Consider the following 23,375-nt stretch of genomic DNA (forward strand, 5'->3'; position numbering starts at 1 on the left):
TTAAATGAATCCCAGGACACTGTGCTAAAATTTTTTAACCTTTACTTTTATTTTATGTGTATGGGTGTATTAAGTGCATGTAGTTATGTCTGTGCACTACACGTGTAGAGGCTGGAAGAGTACATCAGAAGCCCTGGGACTGGAGTTACAGACGGTGATGAGCTGGGAATCAAACCGAGGTCCTCTGAAAGAACAGCCAATTCTCTTGGCTGCTGAGCCATCTCTCCAGCCCCAGGCCACAAATTAAAAGAACAATCAGCAATTGATGGAGTTCAAAGAAGACGTTAGCAGGGTCTGGAGAGATGGCTCAGCAGTTAAGAGCACTGGCTGCTCTTCCAGAGGATCCAGGTTCAATTCCCACCCACAGGGCAGCTCGAAACTGTTTTGACATAACTCCAGTTCCAGGGGATCTGATGCCCTCACACAGACATACATGCAGGCAAACAGCTCAATGAACTTACAGAGAATAGCAATAAACACCCAAGTGATGGCCAAGAAAACACAAGCATAATGCTGAACGAATGACAAGAACAATTAGGGACTTGAAAACTAAATTCAGTAAAGAGACCGAAATAGTGAAGAGAACTCAAACTGAAATGAAGATAGAATTGAAAAATGTAAAAACCCAATTTGAAAACTCAGGGGAAAGCCTTACAGTAGAATGGGTAAAGTAGAAGACTGAGTATCCGGACTTTGGGCCTCTCCGAATTGTTCTTAGTCCCACTGCATGGAGAACAAGAAACTCTCAGGCATCAAGTGGATACCTTGACTCGGACATACAACTTCCAGTGGTATGAGGTATGAGCTAAGTAAATCTCTTCTCTTCATAAATTACCGACCTCGGCAGACAAAGATCTCTAACTCCAAAACCTTTACTGAGAACTAAGCATGCAGTATGTTTAAAAGAATTTCCTGGCATACGGTGACCCTTTAACAAACACTCCCTTAGCGGAACAAAGAAACTATCTAGTATACGTATAAGACAATCAATTACTCTGATTTGGGCATTTTTCCATTAGTTAAGTATCCAAGGTACAACCAACTTATGACATTGTGACATGTGGAAACCAATCCACTGTTTCATTAGGACAAAGCCGAGTCTACCAAGTCCTCCACACCCTTCTCATCCACACACTTCCCTATGCGTCCACAGCCCAGGGAGGAGGGAGATGCAAACTCAGCACCAGAGCAGATGCAGCCAGGGCAACTTCCTTGAAAGGCAGAAAGATGGCGCCCTGGACACTTAGGAGGCAGAAACCTGGTGTGAGGGCTGTGTGCTGGAGTTGGAGGGTACATTACCTTTCTGTGCAGCCAGCTCCCACAGGTCCTGGGCCGCTGAAGATGACAATGCCATTGGGTACTCCACCAGGACATGCTTGCCAGCCTGAAGAAACTGCCTTTGAAAACGGAAACACAGGGAAAGGACACTTCAAGTAAATGCTTACAGGGAAAGGACACTTCAAGTAAATGCTCGAATGCTACGTATGACTGAGGACACAGTGTTGCAAATGAACAAGAGTCTGTGTGTGAATGCAACAAAGAGCCAAGAGTCAGTGCCCTGCAAAATAAAGAATAATCTAGGCGTAGCCAGGTGGCAGTGGTGCATATTTGTAATCCCAGCACTCTGGGAGGCAGAGCCAGGTGGATCTCTGTGAGTGCAAGGCTAGCCTGGTTTACAGAGTGAGTCCAGGACATCCAAGGATATGCAGAAAAACCCTGTCTTAAAACAATACAAAACATCTGTTCCAGGCGTGGTAGTACACGCCTAAAAAAAATCAGCACTCAGGGAGGGAGAAGCAGGTGGATCACTCAGAGTTCGAGGTCAGCCTGGTCTACAAAGCTAGTCCAGGACAACCAAGGCTACACAGAGAAACCCTGCCTCAAAAAAAAAAAAAAAAAAAAAAGATTTATACCAAACTTTTCCAGTTATAAAATCATTTGACTATTCATCAATATTCAAGCTCTAGTTTGCTTTCTATCATGGTAATAAACACTATAACTAAAAGCAACTTGGGGAAGAAGGATTTATTTCATCCTCCTGTCCTACCCCCATTTTTTTGATACAGGGTTCTCACTATGTAGCTCTGGCTATCCTGGACTTCACTATGTAGACCAGGCTGGCCTAGAACTCACAGGTTGGCTTGCCCCAGCCTTCTCAGTGCTGGGATTAAAGGCTTGCATAACCACATCTGGTTCCTGACGGTAACTTTTTTTAATTTATTCAATTTTTATTTTATGTGCATTAGTGTGAAGGTGTCAGATCCCTTGGAACTGGCATTACAAACAGTTATATGCTGCCATGTGGGTACTGGGAATTGAACCTGGGTCCTTTGAAAGAGCAGGCGGTGCTCTTAACCACTGACCCATCTCTCCAGCCCCCCTGACAGTAACTTGTAAAGGTCACAGGACGACCAGAATTTTCTGTGTTGACCATTAAGTCCCATTTGCACAGTTTTAGCTTGCTCAGCCCTCTCTCCACATGTAAGGCCAAGCCTACCTGCATCAAGAGACCAACCTTATATAGTCTTCGTGGCTGGAACTCTCACTGCAAATATAGGCGACATCAATCTCTTGACTGCAGAGAGCATCTTCCAAAGGAATCTGCCGCACTTCATCAAGACTCCCAAGTTCTCGTCTGTTTAAGAATAACATTCTCAAAACTAGACAAATCCAAGGCTTATGTTAAATGAACAGTACTTGTCACCCCTCCTCCCAACGATGCCTACAGATGGGATTTTGGGAAGTAAGGAATTAATTGTCTCCTTCCTATTTCCTGGGTATTTTCCATTGTAGAATGAGGAAAGCAAGCAGCATTTCTTGGGTTGAAGTCAGGGGACCTAGCATGGAATGCCAGCATGGTCACCACTTGTAGAAACCCGAAGTCTTCCAAGTCACTTCTCTAAAATAAAAAGAACCAGGTCCTTGTATTTCACATAAAAGGATCTTTGTGGTCACTTCCTACTAAGCCCCTGGTGAAATGCTGTGAGCACTACCAAGCCCAATCTTACCCATGCATCACCTTGTATGAACTACTGTATACTCCAGGCTCTCTCACATACTTCAAGGCTGGGTGACCAGAAAAGCAAGCATCCCTGCCTCTTAAAACCACCCCAGAGAGGCTGTGACTGGCACAGCTGACCAGTGTGACGAGGATGGAAACCTCGAAGACTATCACTGTGACAGAGAACACAGTAAAAGAGCCAAGGCCAGGCCATTTTGTACCATAACCCAGGGCAAAGGTTGTAGAACCACAAAGGTGGTCCTAGAACAGTGCCATCGCAAAGCAACATGGTGCACCCAGCGGAAGCTCCAGCCAACAGCCGCTTTAGCCAAGAGGAGATTTGTGAGCTACCCAACCCACACTGCTGGATTAGACCAACACTTATTGTTTGCATATACTTTAAAAATTACCACAACAAAAAGTGCAATAAAAGCAGAAACGGACTTGGGGTGGAGGTACAGGGAGATGGGAAGTGGAAGGGGAAGAAGCAACTAAAACAAATTGTGCTTAAAAATGCCGTAGTGAGACCTAATAACTTGTACATTAACTTTAAAAAATTAATAAAAAAGAAAAGTTCAGGTCAATCACCAGCTTGAAAAGAACACAGTGTTAGACTCAAAACACTTTTCTCTAAATGTAAATTCTCTTGGGTTTTCCAGTTGTTATGACATCAACAAGATTATTGAATCTTCCTATGCCTCTGCTTTCTTACCTTGGCCTGGAGTTGGTAATAGTACCGAGAATGGTTTAAAAAACATAATGTACAAAGCCACCAGGATGACTGTTTTGAGTGACAGAATGGCTAAGTGAGCTACACCTAGATTTCCTTCAGGCCAAAGCCACCATGTGCTCACTGTGCTTCCTGTAATAAGCGAACACCATGCTCACTTAATGCTCCTTGTGGGGTCTGCAGTGGGCATCACTTACTGGACATGCAGCTATAGGCCCCTGGCTCTTTAGTTCCCAGACTGCTCCAAACTACAGTTTCCAGGGGCTACTCTGCATGGTTCTTTGGAGACACTGCCTTTCCCCGGGGCCTAGAAAGTATCCACACCTTGTAGTGTTGCCACTCATTGTGATTTCCACGAACACACACCAAGTGGGCCTTACCTGGACACAAATCCAACCAGGTTCAGGAATGCTGAAGAGTGTGGACCCCGCAAATCCCTTATCCTCACGGAGCCAGCTCTGCCAACACCAACCACCACCACACCAAATTTCCTCTGAAATACCAAAGACCGATGTGTGGGGTTTAAAAACAGTCCAGGCATCTAATGGAGTACATCAAAACTGATGACCAGCTCAGATTCTGGAGAGCAAGGAAAGCCTGCCAAACCCCGGACAAGAGTCAGGGTAGGACTACTCTAGAAACCAGGTCTCAGACACCAGAGAACAGGACCTAAAATGTATTTGGAAAGGGCTCTGCCCATGTCTCTGTGTTGAAGACCTTCCAGGTATGTATCAGAAGGCCCTGCCCATTTGGCTCTATCTACTGAAGTGGAAATTTCTGGTTCTTTTGAACACTCAGTTTTGTCATGTGATGCCTTGCTGGAGGCTGGCTTGCGAGAGGGCAAGTGATGTTTTGTTGTGAGCTCTCTTATGTGAGGGGCGTGACTTTGACCAGCTGAGAAATCTGTAGGTAAACTTGGAGGCCCACGCACAGTGAGGCTTTGCTTTTTGGATCGATGTTGCTGCACTGATCTCTGTGTCTCGACACTTGACTTTGCAGAGAGAAACATTCCAGAAACATTTCAGGGCAATCCAACTGAGTCTTGTGGCTTTCCATGACTTGGGCTGATTCATGTTGCTGCTTGGTGTTGGCCTTTGGACTGGGCTTCTGGTATCCTGAAGATTGTGTTTGGTAATCCAATAAAGACCCTAACTGACAGGAAATAGATAAAAGTGGTCTACAGCCCTTTCCCTTACTAATTTCCTATCTAAGGTGCAGGGGGTTGGAAGGGAGGTAAAGGTATTTAAGAACCCTAAAGAAAGCAGATTTCGTGAAACATCTAAGCCAACAATCTACTACCACTTCCCCACAGACTAGGGCATTTTTCTGCTATAAACGATGGTACCTCCACCCTACCTGAGTCCCGCCTTTACAGACAAGGACTCTAGCCAGCTGTGAGTCATTCAGAGGCAACAGCTGCTGTGCAAGAGGCTGACAGACCAGTGCACACAGGAAGACATCTCTTTATTCAGACTCAAGACCCATGTTGTTTTAAGTCTTTACCATGGCTGAGTTGCAGCTACCTTCACATTCACTCTACTCCGGTAGAGGCCAGATGTTAATAAACCATAGTGGGAAAAGAAAACGTCCATTTTAAAAGCTAAATAGCAACAACACATTATCATGGAGTCACTTCCAGAAGAATATTCCCAATTAGCTATGTTAGATCTTTGTGATTACAGCAAATATGTGAAACAATCACCATATAAAAGGCTGTGCGACTCATTATTTTGGAGGTTCCAGTCTATGAACCCTGTCCACCCTCTGCTGCATGGACTAATGTAAGAAAGGTGGACATAGATAAGAACCCCGGAGGTCCTAATACTTCCTCTATCTCCTAGAGCCACAGCACAGACATCAGGAGCCTAGAGGGAAACGGTTTTCCTGTTTGGGCTAATGTTTCTAAACCCTTTGGAGTTGGGAAAGGCAGAGAATATTTTGAGCAGGTGAAACAAGGGACCCTGGAAAATGATCATTGATTAGCTGGCCTTGCTGTGTGGGCCTGGAGAGCAAGCATACCATGCCAGGATTACACAGTGGAGGAAGGCCCTTCACTTCATGGCTAGGGACTGAAAGGGAGAGGGAGAGGCAGCGTTGTGACCTACAACAGGCACAGATAAAAACTCAGGGAGATAATTTCTCTTCTATCACCCACAGCCATGAACAAGTAGGTAACCCAGGGGAGATGTCTTTTGAAAAATCTGGAGAAAGGATAACATATAAGAGAAATTTGGCACACTGCAGAAAAAATGTGCTGTATTTAAAGCCCTCTGCATGGAACTCACCTCAGTACTCATCTTGGTCTCTTCCGTCAGTGTCTGTAAAGACAGAAAGAGGTTCAGGACCCTGGGGGCGCTGGCACGCTCTATGAAGACTGTTTCCACACTTAGCTTCAGAAGTCAGTTTAACACTGTGAGAGGGAACTGTCGTATGACAACATACACAGACATCTATTCCCCCCACAAGGGAGCCCTGACAGACCGGAAAACAACTGTACCAATGTCCAGTTTGGTGACTCAGCAAGTTTTCATTTGGGTCGCTTAGAACTCACTAACAGGAATAAGGATGAATGAAGGGTTACTACAAAAGCGCTGAGGTAATCAAAACCAGCGAGCCTGGCAGTCTCTACGCAGTGAATCGGTTAAGAATTTTTTTTTTTCAGCTTGGCTGTTCAATCTTTACCCACAGCAACTGTTTTTTTCCCCCCCCGCTTCTGGGTAGGGGCCCTCAAGAATCTTTCCAAGTTCCCATTTCCCCCCACTTTGTAACATTCTGTTTGCCTTATGACCCTTTCCTTCCCTCTTGGAGGAAATGTCGAAATTTGGAGAACATGACTCAGAGTAGGAACGTAAGCTAAGGAACTGCCTAGAGCAGATTTGCCTGCAGCCGCGTGGTAGGGTGTTTCCTTCATTGCTAATTGCTATCAGCCCACTGTGGGCTGGGCCTTCTTTACATAGGTAGGTCTCAAAAAAAGGTAACTGGCTGGGTGGTGGCGCATACCTTTAATCCTAGCACTTGGGAGACAGGAGAGTGAGCTCCAGGACAGCCAGGGCTATACACAGAAACCCTGTTTTGAAAGGCAAAACAGAACAAAAAAGAAAAAGAAAACAACAACAAAAGAAGGTAACTGAGTAAGCCACAGGAAGCAAGCCAGGACACTGCCTTCCTCCAAAGCCTCTGCTTCAGTTCCTGGGCCTTGAGTTCCTGCCCTTACTTCCCTTGATGATGTACTGTGAAGGGACTCTGGCCACACCAAGCTTGACAAACATGGCTCTGACAGGCCTTGCCCTTCTACCCTCTGCCTTGCCAAAAATCACTACATTACATCCCTAATGCCAACCCACAAGATCCATTTCCTTATCTGGCCACTTCCTCCTCCTGAGGCTGATTACTGGGGTCCAGCTATTGAATTATTGATGTCCAGTACTCAAAAGCTCCCTTTGGCTCACATAATTAACAGGACCAATTAAAATTAAACACCTTGTCCTAACAGGGGGTTTCCCCTTTTACCTTATAAACCAGCATTTTCCTAAGGGCCACCTTTGTCTCTATGCAGAGGCAGTCCTTTGTCCCACAGGGACAAATATCCTTGGCCCCTCTCCCTGTTCCCTTCCCCTTCTCCCTTTTCCTCTATCTCTTGTCTTTGTCTTTTTCCCAACCCTCTGTCCTGGGTAAATCTTTGTGCTGAAAACTTGGTGTTGAGGGTTCTGACCTGTAAGCCAACTGAACCCTTTCCTTCTCCAAGCTGCTTTTGGTTAGTTTCATTACAAGAGAAGAGCAGACTAGGACAGCTGTCCTATGCGACCCGTTTTCCCCACAGCCTCTTTATCAGTCCCATTTCCCCCAAATGCCACCACCACCTTTTGCCGTCCAAGAATGGCACACGAGCTGGTATCTTTTCTCGAGCTGCTGGTGGGCAACTTCCTTGGGAAGATGGCAATCAATCCAGTAATGGGTCTAGAGATGAACTTTTCTAAAACTGCGTGGTGTATGTACTATCCTGGATAAGCATCCTGGATAAGCATAGAGAGGTATATCTCTATGGAAATAATGCACTTCCCCGACTTCCAGCTTGGAGATCATGGCTTTTATCTGAGCATACCGTTTCTCCCCAATAGCTGACTCCCCATGGAACCTGAATATTCTTTAAAGATTTGTTTATTTTTTATGTATATGAGTGCTTTATCTGCACGTACACTTGCATGCCAGAAGAAGGCATTAGATCCTAGTATAGATGGTTGTGAGCCACCACGTGGTTGCTGGGAATTGAACTCATGATCTCTGGGGGAGCAGCCAGTGCTCTTGACTGCTGAGCCATCTCTCCAGCCCTGAACCTGAATTTTCTATAGGAAAGAACTGTTCAGGAGTCTTTCTAGACACTTCATATTAAAGCAAAGGAAAGAACCAGACAGGTGACGAGGAGTAGCAGGCAGATGGAAGAAATGGTAAGACAACCAGAAACGGAGACAAGGAAAGTGATGTGATACACAGTAGCACCAAACTTCAATAGTGTCCTTGGCCAGCTTGCTGAGTGTGTACTCTGGGCTCTAGGTTCTGACACAGAACTCCTAGAGCACAGGGGGGCTATCGACTGATTTCTACCACAGGCATCTTGGAGACGCTGCACTAGTAATTAGGATTAGGAGCCAGCCTTAGGGAAACACTAGGAGTGTGGGTAGAATCCTGCAAAGATTGATTTGTTGTTGTTGTTCATTGTTTAGACCACTAGATGTGATACTTTAACTATGACAGAACATTTGGGTAACCAGAGGTGATGAAGATGAGGATAAAGGTACCTCTCCTGCCTCTGTGTGCAGAAGGCTGTGAAGGGAAGAAAGGGTGTTCTGTGGCGCGCTTCCCACTGCCCCAGCCCTAGGATCTCATTCTCTCGGGGTACGCGTAGTGATAATAATCATGAGTAACACTGAAATAATAACTCCCAGAAAAAGAAACTCTGGAGCTGGAGAAATGCCTCAGGGGTTAAGAGCACTGACTGCACTCCCAGCACCACGTTTGGCTAACAACTGGGGTCCAATGCCCTCTTCTGGCATTTGTGGTTCGGACAAACATGAGGCAAAACACACATACACACAAAATAAAAGTAACAGAATACATCTTCAAAAACCAAAAACCTTTCCTTGGGGCAACCCCAAGGAAAGTGCCTTGGGGAGCGCTAAGAACATGTTCCCAGCAGCTTCCTCCTGTCTCCTCAATGTTATCTGCACTCTGTGGTCTAAAGCAGACTTTTCCTATCTCCTAACAATGGCAAAAAAGGCAAAGCAAATCCTTAACGGACAGGGAGCATAGAAGAAAGTTAGTGAAGACGCCTGAAGCTTGAGATAAAACATAAAGCCACGGTCGTGTAAATACAGTGAAGAAAAAAAAAAAAAAACAAGTCACAGAGGGGAGTGATAAAACACTTAGTAAGTAATGTGGGGACGAACTTTCAGAGAGAAGTACAGCTAGAATCTCAAGCTCTGTGGGAAACAGCACTAACTTTTCTTTACATGACGCTGCAAATAATCCCCGTGAAGGCTCAGCAAGTGCTCAAGGCTGGAACATCTGTCTAAATATCACACTGGAAGCTGCAAGAGAGAACACTTCCGTGTTTGACTATTTACATAATCCCTGGAATGAAAAAAAAAAAAATCTGACCAGATGTAGATCTTATTTTTGTAGGATTAGGTCTTCCATGTTTTAAGATCTATTATAATGTAGATTATCCTAGATTTTGATCAAACATTGGCAGGAAAGGGGGAGAAGGAGAAAGAAGTGTTAGGGTGGATTAGGTAGAGGGCTCTGTCAGCTAGCTTTCCATCACTGTGACGAAACACCACACTGTGTATTTTGTCCGGCCACACAATGCCAGTGAACACAGCCTGAAACACCTCTGCTCAGGCTTGATGCTATCATTGTACGTTAAGAACTATTCTTTATGAGAGAAGAAGCTATTTACAATTTTAAAAAATTGAAAAAAGAATTACTATTATAGAAACTTAATAGTTTCATTAGAAAAAACAAAAGAAGAAAAAAAAAGAAAGAAAGAAAAAAAAAAAGGAGGTCAGGTGATGGTGACACAGGCCTTTAATCCTAGCTCTCAGGAAGCAGAGGCAAATGGATCTCTTTGAGTTCAAGGCCAAAGCCAGCCAGGTTTACAGAATGACTTCCAGGACAGCCAGGTCTGCAAAGAGAAACCCTGTCTCAAAAGAGAAAGAGAGAGAGATAGAGAGAGAATTTTCCTATCATTCCTTGGTATTAACCATCAATTTAGTGTTTCTTTGGATCATATTGTGTTAAAATATTTGATTTTTAAAAATTGCTATTTGATTGCCTATTTTAACTTCATTAAAAAAATAATTTGGTGAATTATATCTTGGGATCAGGACAGAATTCCCAATGTGCCTTTGTAAAGTGGTGTTCTCAGTACAGATAATTATAAAATCAAAATACCCAGCAACCCTGAGGGCTGAGATGCTCTGTGTATCATATTTCAGCCAAGTATGAAAAACATAAAAACAAACAATCACATGTGCCTCATTAGTATGCAAACTTGCTTTAAACTTTAATAAGTGGTAAAATTAAATGCATATCAAAGAATTTTTTTTTTTTGAGACAAGGTTTTTCTATATAGCCCTGGCTATCCTAGAACTCAGAGACTTCCCAAGTGCTGGGATTTAAGGTGAGTGTCACCACCACCCGGCTTGAAATAATAATTTTAAAATACATTCTTTTATAATTTTCAGTAAATGATTTATGTTTATATCTATTTTATATACCTACATACATGGAGCCATGCTAAAATTTCTCATGCTAAAAAGGGCTGCATGCCAAAAAAGTTGAAGAAATTCTGTCTGCTGACATAATTCTCTTGGCTTAATTCTCAAGTGTTTGTCTTGGTCTGGTTAACTGAGGTTCTTAGTCTCTCTTCTGGTTCCTAGGGGGACAGACAGGTATATATGTAAACTAGGTCAAGGCCCACGTGGTCAGAGCCAAGAATGTTTTTGCTTTTACCTCAGCCATCCAACTCCCTGGTAAAAGCCACTCCACCCCAGTCTTCCATTCTTGCTCCTCTCATCTGGTGCAGGGCCTACAAACACCTATTAAATGAGGCAATATGCAGCAAGTCACTCTTACCAAGTAATGGATGTCTTAATATTTATTTAAAATATATTTAATACAGCTTAAAATATATTTAAGCTTGGAAGAGCATACCCATATTTAAAAGAGCTCTTAACTGAAATGATTCTTTAACAACATGCAACTCAATTCTAAGGCTGATTTGAATGCAATCCAGACATTCTGGGGTTCTATCTACATTCTATGGTTTTTTTGATTGTTTGTTTTTTTATTTTTTCAAGATGGGGTTTCTCTATGTAGCCCTGGTTGTCCTGGGAACTTGCTTTGTAGACCAGGCTGGCCTTGTACTCACAGAGATCTGCCTGCCTCTGCTTCCTGGGTACTGAGATTAAAGGTGTTTAAAAGGTTAAAAGGGGTAAAAGCTGGGCCAGCTGCCCCACCCCACCCCCATCCATGTTCTCAGGTATGATCCAGGTCATGATCTCACTCCCCTATGCTCCAACTACTTGGTCTGGTAGCACAGAAACCATGAGCCACCTGAACCAACCAAAACCTGCTGCCCATACCAAGTAACATTTCACAAGGAAGGAACCAAAGAATGGAAACATCCACACAAGCAAAATGCCTGTGGGTTTAACTTTGGTTTCTAACATTAAAAATTGTAATGACTGTATTTTTTAGAGACCTCCAGCTGAGGACTGGGGAGATGGCTCAGCAGTTAAAGGATATGCTCACATCCAAACTATCAAGATCTACAGCTAAAACTTATTTTCTTTCTTTAGTAAAAGTAGCAACGAAAGCAAAAAGGGCCAGACAGGTGGCTCAGCAGTTAGGAGTACTTGCTGCTCTTGCAGAGGATCAAAATGCAGTTCCTAGCACCCACGTTGGATAGTTCACAAATGTCTGTAATTTCTAACCGCAGGGGACATGCCACCGTGTTCTGGTATCCTCAGGCATGTGCATATGCAAATACACACACACTTGTGCACATACAAATAGATAAAAAGCAAACAGTTACAACACGCTTAGCGTTTCTTTGAGAAACTCCACGCTGCAGAGGCACAGAGACAATGGGTCCTCTGGCAATGATGTTCGGCCAGTCACTGATGGAGGGGGAAGGAAGGAAGACTGGCTGGGTTGTTCATGCCTTACCTGCACAATTCTCCAAACAGCTCAACACAGCTGCATTTGGCAGCAGCTGGTACTGCCCCGGAGTAGGCATGGGAGGGCTCCAGCTACCTCTTCCTTGGTCTGAGTCTCTCCTACACCTTCAGAACAGAGCGGTCCAGTGAAGTCCGCCCTCGACTGCCCATTTCCACTCACTCATTTCCTCAACTCTGCCTATTTGTCTACAATGGGACCAACAACAATTCCTTCCCTTTTGTTCCACTTTGTTCCTGTTTTATAAGGAGACATATAGAGTAAGATGTAACAACTATACAGGGATTGCATATATTAAAATATTAGCAATAACTATGTCTCTGAGTCATGGAAGCTTTAGCAAATTTGTTCATTAGTTCTGAAAGTTCAGGTATAGTCAGCCACTCAGATGTCTTAGTTTTCTAGCTCTCAATCTCCTTGATAATACTCTGACTACCATTTGACTTCAATACATGTTGTTCTGGAATGTAGAATGCAAGAAAAAGATCTGCATATTTATCAGTACAGTCTTCTACAACAAAAATGAACTCTAGCCAGGCACGGCAGCACATGTCTGTAATCCCAGCGCCCAGGGAGGCAGAGGCAAGTGGATCTTTGTGAGTTCCAGACCAGCCTGGTCTACAAAGCAAGTCCAGAACAGCCAGGGCTACACAGAGAAATCCTGTCTCGAGAAAAGACAAAAAACCAACCAACAAGAAAGAAAGAAAGAAAGAAAGAAAGAAAGAAAGAAAGAAAGAAAGAAAGAAAGAAAGAAAGAAAGAAAGAAAGACAGAAAGAGAGAAAGAGAGAGAGAAAGAGAGGGAGAGAGAGAGAAAGAAAGAGAGAGAAAGAGAGAGAAAGAGAAAGAAAGAAAGAGGGAAAGAGAGAGAAAGAGAAAGAAAGAAAGAGAGAAAGAGAGAGAAAGGAAAAGGAGAGAAACAAAGAAAGAGAAAGAAAGAGAAGAAGAAAGAGAGAAAGAGAGAGAGAAAGAGAGGGAGAGAGAGAGAGAAAGAAAGAGAGAGAGAAAGAGAGAGAAAGAGAAAGAAAGAAAGAGGGAAAGAGAAAGAGAAAGAAAGAAAGAGAGAAAGAGAGAGAAAGGAAAAGGAGAGAAACAAAGAAAGAGAAAGAAAGAGAAGAAGAAAGAGAGAAAGAAAAAAGAGAGAAAGAAAAAAAGGGGTATTCTAGTTCAATAATTTCAAAAAACTTCTTAGAAGTAATATTATGGAACTTTCACTAATTATGGAGGAACCTTCCAGTACACTATTGTTTGCCTTGTATATTATGAATGCTAATATGTATGTTGAAAATCCTGCTGCCTTACACAGCCATCCTACCAACCAATACTTTCAGAACTAATGAACAAATTTGCTAAAGCTTCCATGACTCAGAGACATAACTATTGCTAATATTTTGATGTATGCAATCCTAGACTTTCCTGTTTAATATTATCTTTAACCCCACTTCTACAAATGAGGAAACGGAGACACCAAGAGCTAATGTGCCCCAAATCTAATGGCAGCTCTAAGATGGAAAACTAGTGTTACATAATGTTAAGTGAAAAAATATCTGGATCCAAAATTGCATAAACATAATGCTTTCTTTCTTTCTTTCTTTTTTTTTTTTTTTTTTTCCGAGACAGGGTTTCTCTGTGTAGCCCTGGCTGTCCTGAACTCTCTGCAGAACAGGCTGGCCTCAACTCAAAGATCCTCCTGCCTCGGCCTCTTGCATACTGGGACACAAGGCGTGCGCCACCGCCGCTTCCACCCTCCGGCAACTTACAATGCAACCCTCACACTTTTTTCCCCCCTTTCTCCAGTAGTCAAGAATAAAGTACAGCTAGGATTGGTTAAAAGACACTCGTGGCGCGAACCCTCACCCGTCCCAGAGTTTACAGTCCCCACTCTGGAGCCGACGCTGCTGAACCGCTGGCTCAGTCCCGTGCACGACACACCCACCAGCCTCGTCTACCCAGGGCCCGAAACCGTCAGTACTCTATAACGAGGCGCATATTAATCTCTTCACCCTCTTCAGGGAACGCCCGTTTCCCGAGAGGGGCCTCCAGGTCTCCGCCATCCGGCCTGCAAAGGGCGCCGCAGAGAGGAGCGAGCGGGCGGCCGGAATGCGGTCCCGACAGGGCGGCGCGCGCTCCCCCGGCAGCCGCGGCCCCCGCCTCAGCACTCAGGACGGCCGGCCTAGCCCAGCCCGGCCGGGGGTTCGACCTTACCTCTCCCCAGCCGCCTGCTGCGCTCCGCGCCGGCTCTCCGGCAGGGCAGCGGCGGGCCGCAAGGGGCGGCCCGCCGAGCGGCTGCTGGGATCCGATTGGCGGCCCGGCTGGGGGCGTGGCCTCGGCGGGGCGGTCTCCGGCCCGCGCAGCTGAGGGGCCCGGGAGGAGCTGCCAGTTCCCGCTCCGGCCCGCGTGGGACGGCACGCAGGTTTGTCGGCTCTCGCCGCGCCACTCGTGACTGCCTGGGCCTTTTTTCTGGTGGTGGGTACATTCGGGCCCTTTTCTAGTTTAGCGGTCCTAAGCTGGAAAGGAGTTGATCTGATACAAGAGCTTCTGTAGGGAGTAAAGATTCTGGAAAACCCCTGTTTGTGATTCCCCTCAGGGCTAGGAAACAGCATTTTCCCAGGAAGAGCCAGGTCTCCCTCCGGGAATGGCCAAGAAGCTGGCACACTGGGGGGAGAATCGGGGTGCTCTGCGGGTGAAGTGTACCATGTAGTCTAAGGGTACTAAGGGAGAAAGACGCTTGTTCTCAGGGGAGGGGCTGGAGACTGAGATGACTGACATCCACGCCGCCCTTCCCTCCCCCTCCCCCCCCCCCCCCCCCCCCCGTCACCGTTTTTGGTATTTTGAGACAGGGTATCTCCGTGTAATAGCCCTGGTTATCCTAGACTAGCTTTGTAGACCAGGCCGGCCTCGAACTCACAGAAATCCTCCTGCCTCTACATCCTGAGTGCTGGCGTTAAAGGCGTGTCGTCACCACGACCAGCTAGCCATATCCTTAAGAGTTAAAATGTAATAATACAGTGAGGAAGAAACCTGATGTTGCTCTCTGGCCCCTGAAACACAAACATTTACGTGATCATATGCACACAGCCACACAAACATGCACATATAACACACATACAAAAACATACATACAAGTAATATTATATAGACTGATCAAGCTATATTTTTATATTTAGAAACATACATGTATATGCTGATTAAATAATTTTCATCTACTTAAATTATAAAGAACATATAAACCCCGAAAAAGCATGTTTTTATTATACATTCAATTGAAGTTTTTCAAATTACAGAGTTCAACACCAAACAAAGTAAAAAAGTGAATTATATTAAGTTGCTATTCACTTGCATTGTTCTCTCCCTAGAATTCTGACATAGGAAAAAAGCTTAGACACACGAATAGGTTCAGTGCACTTCAAGTGGCTTACCATGCGACAAAAACCATGTTTATCCACGGAAAGTAAAAGAACCAACAGTAAAATGAAAATAAAATACTGCACATTGACACAATCGATTTGGAAGATTTGGAAAAATGTTAAATAATACTCACCTGCAGAGCAAATGCTTTGCTGTGCAAAGCTTGGCACATTAGCTCTCAGAAACGAACATCAACTAACTGCTCAGCTCCTCCTAAGGTTTCCCCAGCAGAATAACACAGGATCCTTTCACACCCTTAGTGGTTCTGCTGGCCTTCTGGGGACGATTCTTGGGATTTCCTTTCAGCTGCTCTCAGGCTCTTCCTGTCTATCCTTGTTTGTCCCAGCCTCACACCCACTGTGGTTTCATCCTCAGTAAAGATCCCTGGCCCAGCACACACAGCCACCCTTTGCCCAAGTGTTACCCTCACGGGCTGAATTTTGATTATAAAGACACTAGGTCTAAAATTCTCCCTATTTTATGATCATATCCCCTAAAATGCAAAAAGGTTGATGACACCTGATTCAGAACATAATTCAATGAGTTTAGATAGAATATATACTGGTCCAAAGTTTTTAAATATCTACTCTTTTCAATATTAGTTTTAAAAATAATAAACATTGTAAACATTCAATTAAACATTTCCATACAAACCCTGTTACCCTACATTTTATTTAGTGAGTTCAGAAAGAACAAAAGTGACACTATTTTCCATTTGGCAGATCTTAAATTATGCCTCAAACTCAAATCTACCATGTAAAAATGCACTATTAGACAGTGTTGTAGGCCAATCAAGTCCCATGACAATTACTGCTGCTCCCATAAACACACCTTGTAACAAATCAGGAGGAAGAAAACAAAAAACAAAACAAAATATAAAGCCGCTACGATCTCTCGGGACAGCTGCCACTGTGATTTTAGATACTTTACTTCCACTGCTCCACAAATGACCACAGAAACAGCTGGAGGAGTACACACAGAAAGGAATACCTCCTATACCAGATGTTGCACTGCTTGTTAAAGTGAGAGTGAGGCTGGGTAAGGAGCAGGGAAGGCTGATGTGATGAAAGGCAACAATAAAGAGGAACTTAACGAAGCTGGCTGCTTCAGAATCCCTTTACCATGAAAGTGCTGAGTCTGATAATGCATGTGGTGTTCTACTCAAAGGGAAAACCCCAATATAGAAGAAATTCTAGTCACCTATTGCCCTTTTAGCAAGGTTTAACTGCATGTTTTTAAAAGAGACAAGTTAACAAAATGCTACATTTAAAAAATAACCTAAAAATTAATTGAAAAAATACTACTTTGTTTTGTTCTAACTATGCACAACAGATCTACTATCTCTGTAGGATCCTCTTAACATCTTTTCTCTGTGTAGCCCTGGTTGTCCTGGAACCTACTCTGTAGATCAGGCTGGCCTCAAATTCAAAGATCTGCCTGCCTCTGCCTCCCCAGTGCTGGGATTAAAGACGTGCACCCCACCACCTGGCCTCCTCTTAACATCTTTATCAGCAAGTATTGATGAGATAACCTAAAACCAGAGTGCCTGACCTGGGTGATAACCAGTCCTGTGAACTAGAATAATTAACATAATGACTTAAAAGTTGTATTACCTGAATAGTTTCAATGGTGAAGTACCAAAAAGGGTAAAATAAATATTTCCCACAGCACCATAAGTTTTATAAAATACTATTTCAGTTAATATACAATTTCAAGATTTTGGCCCATCATACATACTAGGCATAATCTCGTCTTTTACTAACAGAGGCCCTATAGGCATAAATATAACATGAAAATGATATATTTTTACTGAAGTACCTGTAGGATATATTTACATGGTCACTGCTTAGCTACATCCACTGAATACTAGTAGATTTAGGGCCAGAAAAAAAAAAATCAATTGGCCATTTATTCTATGGTCACAAATTTTAATTGCCAAAAGAATCTAATAGCAAATGATATACTTTATGGCCAAATTACCTGAAGTTAAGTATAACATGTTAAAAAGAAAAAAAACCCACAAGATTGAACCTGCCTAATACCCATCATGCTCATGGATCTTCTACAATGGTTAGTTAGTATGTGCTAGGCCACCTCAGTTTAACACTGACCTGAGCAAAACATAACTGAAAGCACAAGTTTTCCTTACAACACATTCTACATTCCAAAGCTAAGTGTAATGTAGGTGTATGATGGTCAATCTCATGTCTTGTCTCTTGTGATGTCTCTGCATCAAAGCAGAGACCTGAGTCTCAGCTTTACTAGAAATCAGTTAATGCTAGAATAAACCTGCTATAAAACATTTATAACAAAATAAATATTTTCAGTTCCTCCACATTAAGTGACATATAAATCATTAGCATTTTTATAACATTAGTTTAGGTCATTTTGGGAGTGCCCAAGCACACTGTACAATCCTGAGTAAAAAAATTAATGACACAGTTTCTTGGGGATCATTCTTATCAAGTCAAGAAGAAAACACATAAACCGAAACTTAATAATCCCCATTTTCACCAGAAGTACCATGAGTTCTTTTTGCTTTGGTTAGTTTATAAATGTAAACCATTTATGTGGAAAAAGTGAAATTTAACAGAACTTTGCTAGGATGCCTCCATCACCTTTTGACAGTGGCACGATAAATAGTCAGAAAGAACAGAGCAGGAGGATCGGAACCACAGGGCTACCGCATCAGCATGCACTCGGCAGTGCAGGACGCAGGGGGTGGACGGAAGCAGCTTACAGGCCAAAAGCCCTTCATTGCCTGCAACAGAACAAGAAGGGAAAATTGTTTTTCAAAATGAACTTCAACAGGCATTCCTCCAAGGACATCTACAAACAGGCCATAAGCACATGAAAAGATGTTCATTCACAATCACCAGAGAACTACCAATCAAACTTAACAGATAGCACTTCATTCTTGAAGACTATTTTACATATACACACATATTTATTTATTTAGGTTTTTTGAGACAGGGTTACTCTGTGTAGCCTTGGCTGTCCTGGACTTGCTTTGTAGACCAGGCTGGCCTCAAACTCACAGTAATCTGCCTGACTCTGCCTCCCAGAGTGCTGGGACTACAGGCGTGTATCACCATGCCCAACTATTTTATACATTTTTTAAAAAACAGAAAAAGTGCTGGTGGAAGCAGCTTATAGTCCAGAGTATGGTGGCAGTATGTTGGTGTAAATAAGCCTTTAATCCCAGCACTTGGGAGGCAGAGGCAGAGGCAGAGGCAGGGGCAGGGGCAGGGGCAGGGGCAGGGGCAGGGGCAGGGGCAGGGGCAGGGGCAGGGGCAGGGGCAGGGGCAGGGGCAGGGGCAGGGGCAGGCAGATCTTTGAGTTCAAGGCCAGCCTGGTCTACAAAGTGAATTCTAGGACAGCCAGGACTACACAGAGAAACCCTGTCTCAAAAAACAAAACAAAACAAAAAAACAAACCAACCAACCAACCAAAAAAAAAGAGAGAGAGAAATTATTGCTGAAGATGTGGACATGCATGAACTCTTGCTCATTAATATAAAAAGATATGGTCATTATGTATATGATCTAGTGATTTATAAAAAAATCAACATACGATTCAGCAATTCCACTGTGAGTATACAATCAGAACAACTTAGAGCAAGAATATCAACATGTATTTCAACACTCAAATACACAGCAGCATTGTTCATGTCGGACAAAATGTAGAAGTGCCACAAGTACTTGGTAACAGGCTAACAGTATGCTATTGTAATAATAAGATATATAATAATTATGTCATATAGTGGTATACTATAGTGTATACAGTATAACATAAATAGCATAAAACTAGTCAAAGGAAATAAGGGTCACTTTATACCCATTAAAGGAACAACCCATCAAGAGGACATTACAATGCTAAGCAAATATTCACCAAACACAGGTGCATCCCATTTCATGAAAGAACTACTATTAAACTACTACTAAAGAATTACTAAAACAGATTAACCCCAACACAATCACTTCAATACTCTACTCCTACAGCATGCTACTGACATAAACAGACACATCAATACATTAGAATTGAGAACTCAGAAATAAGGCCATGCTCCTATAGTTCCGTGGAAGCCAAAAATACACATTGGAAAAAATTCAGCTGGTGCTGGTCAAAATGGACAGCTACAAATAAAAGAATAAAACTAAATCCTTACCACAAACCCTGCACAAAACTTAACTCTAAATATATTAAGGATTTCAACAAAAGATCTCATATCCTAAATATGATAGAGAAGAAACTAGGAAATATACTTGAACATATAAGCATAGAACAGAATTTTCTAAACAGGACTTCTGTAGCATAAGCATTAAGAACAAAAATTGGCCGGGCATGGTGGTGTGTGCCTGTAATCCCAGCACTCAGGGAGGCAGAGGCAGAGGCAGGTGGATTTCTGTGAGTTCGAGGCCAGCCTGGTCTACAAAGCAAGTCCAGGACAGCCAAGGCTACACAAAGAAACCCTGTCTTGAACCCCCCCCCAAAAAAAAAGAAAGAAAGAAAGAAAGAAAGAAAGATAGAACAAAAATTGACCAATGGGATCACATGACAGTAAAAAGCTTCTCTACAGCAAAGAACACCATCAATCAAGTTAAAAAGGCAACCTACAGAATGGGTTAAAAAAAATCTCTGTATCAGGGAAGCACTGCTTTATAGAGTACACAAAGAACTTAAAAAAATCAAGAAAACAACAACAACAACAACAAAAAAAGAGTTAAAAATTGGAGCACAGAATTATAAGCAGTCCTCATAAAAAGACATACACATGCTTGAGAACTATTTTTTTTATGGTCATTATCTTTAGTCATCAGAGAAATGCAAATTAAAATTACTTTGAGATTTTATTCTATCCCAATCAGAATAGCAAAGCTCAACCAAAATTCAGGTTATGAGAAAAACAAAAAACAAACACACACATATAGAAACCTTTTGCTTTATAAGCAAACTAAAAGCTATGATTAATTTTCTAAAAAATCTGAAACAGAGGTACCCTGCAAAGATAAGAGAATGTTCCTAGATGCCGTCAGTTTCTAAACCAGGTAAAGTATCAGTAAAGTGACTTTTGACCAGGAGGTTCCAGAGGCTCCAAAAGCAATGGCGGTTGGCATCTCCTCTTTAGATAACCCACTGTAACTAGACAATAGGACGGCATTGCCGGAGACACCGCAGCCTTCAGATGTCTCATGCTGACAAAGCTGAGACTGGTCTGGAAGCGTCCTCCTTGGTGGCTGGCCACCGCTGTGCTGAAAGGTGCCATGCACGCTGCTGGAGGAGAAAGGGCATCGATGGTCCTACCCAGTGTGGACTCTGCATACTACAATACTGACCTGCCAGGCTAGATGTGTCTTCTGAGGCAACAAAGACAGGTCTATTTTGAGAGTAATCAAGAACTTTCTGGTTGGATTTGAGGCCTACTCCATACAAATGGTGAAATGTTTAAAGTGTAAAAAAAGAAAAACAAACAAAAAAACCCAAAAAGCTAAATGATAATCATATACTGTGAATTTTTTCAATCAAATATTCTTTAATAAAGCCTGGAAAACACACTTATCTTAAAGATACTCAAAGAAGCTCTAAGAAGTCTGAAACTAGGAATAAGAATTCGTATCCACATGGAACTGCCTTCTCATAATTCTACACACCTACGACGTCAATCACATGGAGTCTCAGTTTCTGCTGCAGTTCCATTAGGACAGAGGCCAGAGCAACTCGAGGCTCTGATAGCTTTATAGTTTGCTTCACATCATTTGCAAAGGACAACCAGAGTTTGCCAAAGTCTTCAGTTGAGATCTTTAATGGTCTGAAAATAATTTTAAAAAGTAGTTTAAATTGATGAGGATACAATAATGCTGAACAAGCACATTTCACATGACTCATAGAAGTTATATATTATATATACAATACATACATATTATACAATATAAATCTGGGTTCCAAGAGATTTATGCTTTTAAACCAGATATGACTAGAATGCTGAATGTTATCTGTCAATCTGATAAAGTTACTGACAGTCAAAGATTTAAATTGCACTTTTCCTTTTAATAACCCATTCAATTTTGTCTATTTTTTTTTTTTTTTAGATCTTAATCACTCAACAGGGTTTTACCAAATAAGTTCATAAATTTTCAATATAAACTATTCTACCATGTATGCTTTGGATTTGGAGAATAATGAAATTCTTGAAAGTTATATGTAAGAGAATGAATATAAAAATCTTTAAATATATTAGCCAAAGAACTTCTGACTCCGTTAACAACACACACACACACACACACACACACACACACACACACACACACACGTACATGTATAATGAAATAGTTATAGACTGTATAATGACAGAGACACTTACGGGGTGGATCATAGGCAACTTTCATATTCTACTTATATTTTTTTATAACATTTGAATTTCTGATAAGCACATTTTAATTGTATAGTTAAAAACTACATTTAAAGATACAGAAGAATTTATTATTATACACAAAACTGTGTTGCATATTTACTGTGCTTCTTCCAATTATGAGGTAAGGGTAAAAGAGCATTGAGACTTATATTGTAGCAAAGGCTGGCCTAGAATCACTGTGTATTCTAGTAATGCTTGAACAGGTGGCAATCCTCCTGATTGCTAGGCTTTAAAAATATTTAGTCATGTGTATGTAGTATATGAGTATGTGCGTTCAAGTACCCCACAGAGACCAGAGTGGTGCTGGATCCTCTAGAGCCGCAGGTACACGCATGTGAGACACCTGATACGGTGCTAGGAACCAAACTCCAGTCCTCTGGACACCTTCTTAGCCACTAAGTAATCTCTCCAGCCCAAGACTGTCTAATATTTAATTTTTATACATCCTAATAGCTAGCAGTATCTCTAGCTAGAAAAAAAGGGAGATGGTATAATGGATGAATACCAAACACACCAGAAAGCATTTACCTGATAAAATCTAACAATGATAAGTTCATGGAAAATTCTAATTGAAGAGAATGTGAATCTAATATCTGATAATTTATAAAACCAGAGAGCGTCCCCTCTACAGAAGGGCTTTCCATCTGCACACCATATTGGAAGGATTTGGTACTTTCTGGTTCCATCACAGGCAAACAGGATCCAGGTTGCTCAATGATCTGTAAATGAAAATTAAAAAAAAAATATTGAAGAAAGCATTAGTAAATTGTTATATGGCAGTCAAGTACTAAAGCACATGAATGTGGGAAATTAACAAACCACATTATGAAAACCTCTAACAAAAATTCACTAGAACAGATAAATAATACTGTATAGGTGAAAAGTGTCTTAACAGATTAGTAGTGTAGCTAAAACCAGTGTGTATATTTTTAAGGTTACTGAATTCTATTCTGGCACCAGAACTCTTTACTCATAGTTCTGGGGAGCTGAACCCAGTGTCTTTGTGTGCTAGGCAAGCACTCTTCCATAGCTCTTACCACCTGATTCTCATAGTTTTGACTGAGAGCCTCGCCTTTAACGGCTGAGCCATTTCTCACTCCCTACCACCCGATTCTTATGCTAGAGGATGTACGCCAATCATACAGGTGCCTTCCATTCTCATTCTCCACCTCTACTCAACTTACTGGTAGATTTCAGGCAGGTTTTTGTTTTTAAACATCTGCACGTAAATCTGCTACATGTCTGTATTCAAGAACTCCTGCCCTGGTCAATGGCCCATACAGTATCTCATTCAACACAAGCTCTCTGAAATGTTTTCAGTATGACAAGAGTGAATGCAGCACTTAGCGAATGAAGAGAGATCACAGAAGAAAACCCGAAAGTACCAGGAGCACAGACAGGAGATGTGTTTAATGCCACAAGCATTCTACAGACATTAACTAGTGAACTCCTTACAGGAACACAGTATTAATACCGTGTTTTCAACAGTAGGGCACAGGTAAAAGCACTAAGGAATCTGACCATGTAACAAGGTGAGGGCACAGGAGAGTCAATGTATGCATTCAATTCACTATGTCCCCTAGGCTAG

The 23,375-nt window shown here is 42.3% G+C and overlaps 1 protein-coding gene across 8 annotated transcripts in view; it reads right to left on the reverse strand.

Moving 5' to 3' along the window:
• The window catches only part of Ap4e1 (adaptor related protein complex 4 subunit epsilon 1), a 92,348-nt gene that overhangs the window by 10,042 nt on the left and 58,931 nt on the right, over positions 1-23,375 (reverse strand). For 2 of the 8 annotated variants that reach the window (XM_060372108.1, XM_060372109.1), the window contains 7 exons: positions 22,316-22,506; positions 21,027-21,184; positions 17,994-18,136; positions 6,017-6,049; positions 4,112-4,224; positions 2,516-2,635; positions 1,300-1,397 (listed from right to left, as the gene is read on the reverse strand). In XM_060372108.1, coding sequence (XP_060228091.1) covers positions 1,300-1,397; positions 2,516-2,635; positions 4,112-4,224; positions 6,017-6,049; positions 17,994-18,136; positions 21,027-21,184; positions 22,316-22,506 — 856 coding nt within the window. Of the gene's footprint in view, positions 1-1,299; positions 1,398-2,515; positions 2,636-4,111; positions 4,225-6,016; positions 6,050-6,731; positions 6,799-10,742; positions 10,828-13,824; positions 13,943-13,970; positions 14,118-14,172; positions 14,586-17,993; positions 18,137-21,026; positions 21,185-22,315; positions 22,507-23,375 lie in introns of those variants that run through there. The other 6 variants (XM_060372110.1, XM_060372112.1, XM_021657080.2 and 3 more) reach the window with 6 other exon arrangements.

The sequence above is a fragment of the Meriones unguiculatus genome, chromosome 18 (assembly GCF_030254825.1).
Source record: "Meriones unguiculatus strain TT.TT164.6M chromosome 18, Bangor_MerUng_6.1, whole genome shotgun sequence".
NCBI classification, from domain to species: Eukaryota; Metazoa; Chordata; class Mammalia; order Rodentia; family Muridae; genus Meriones; species Meriones unguiculatus.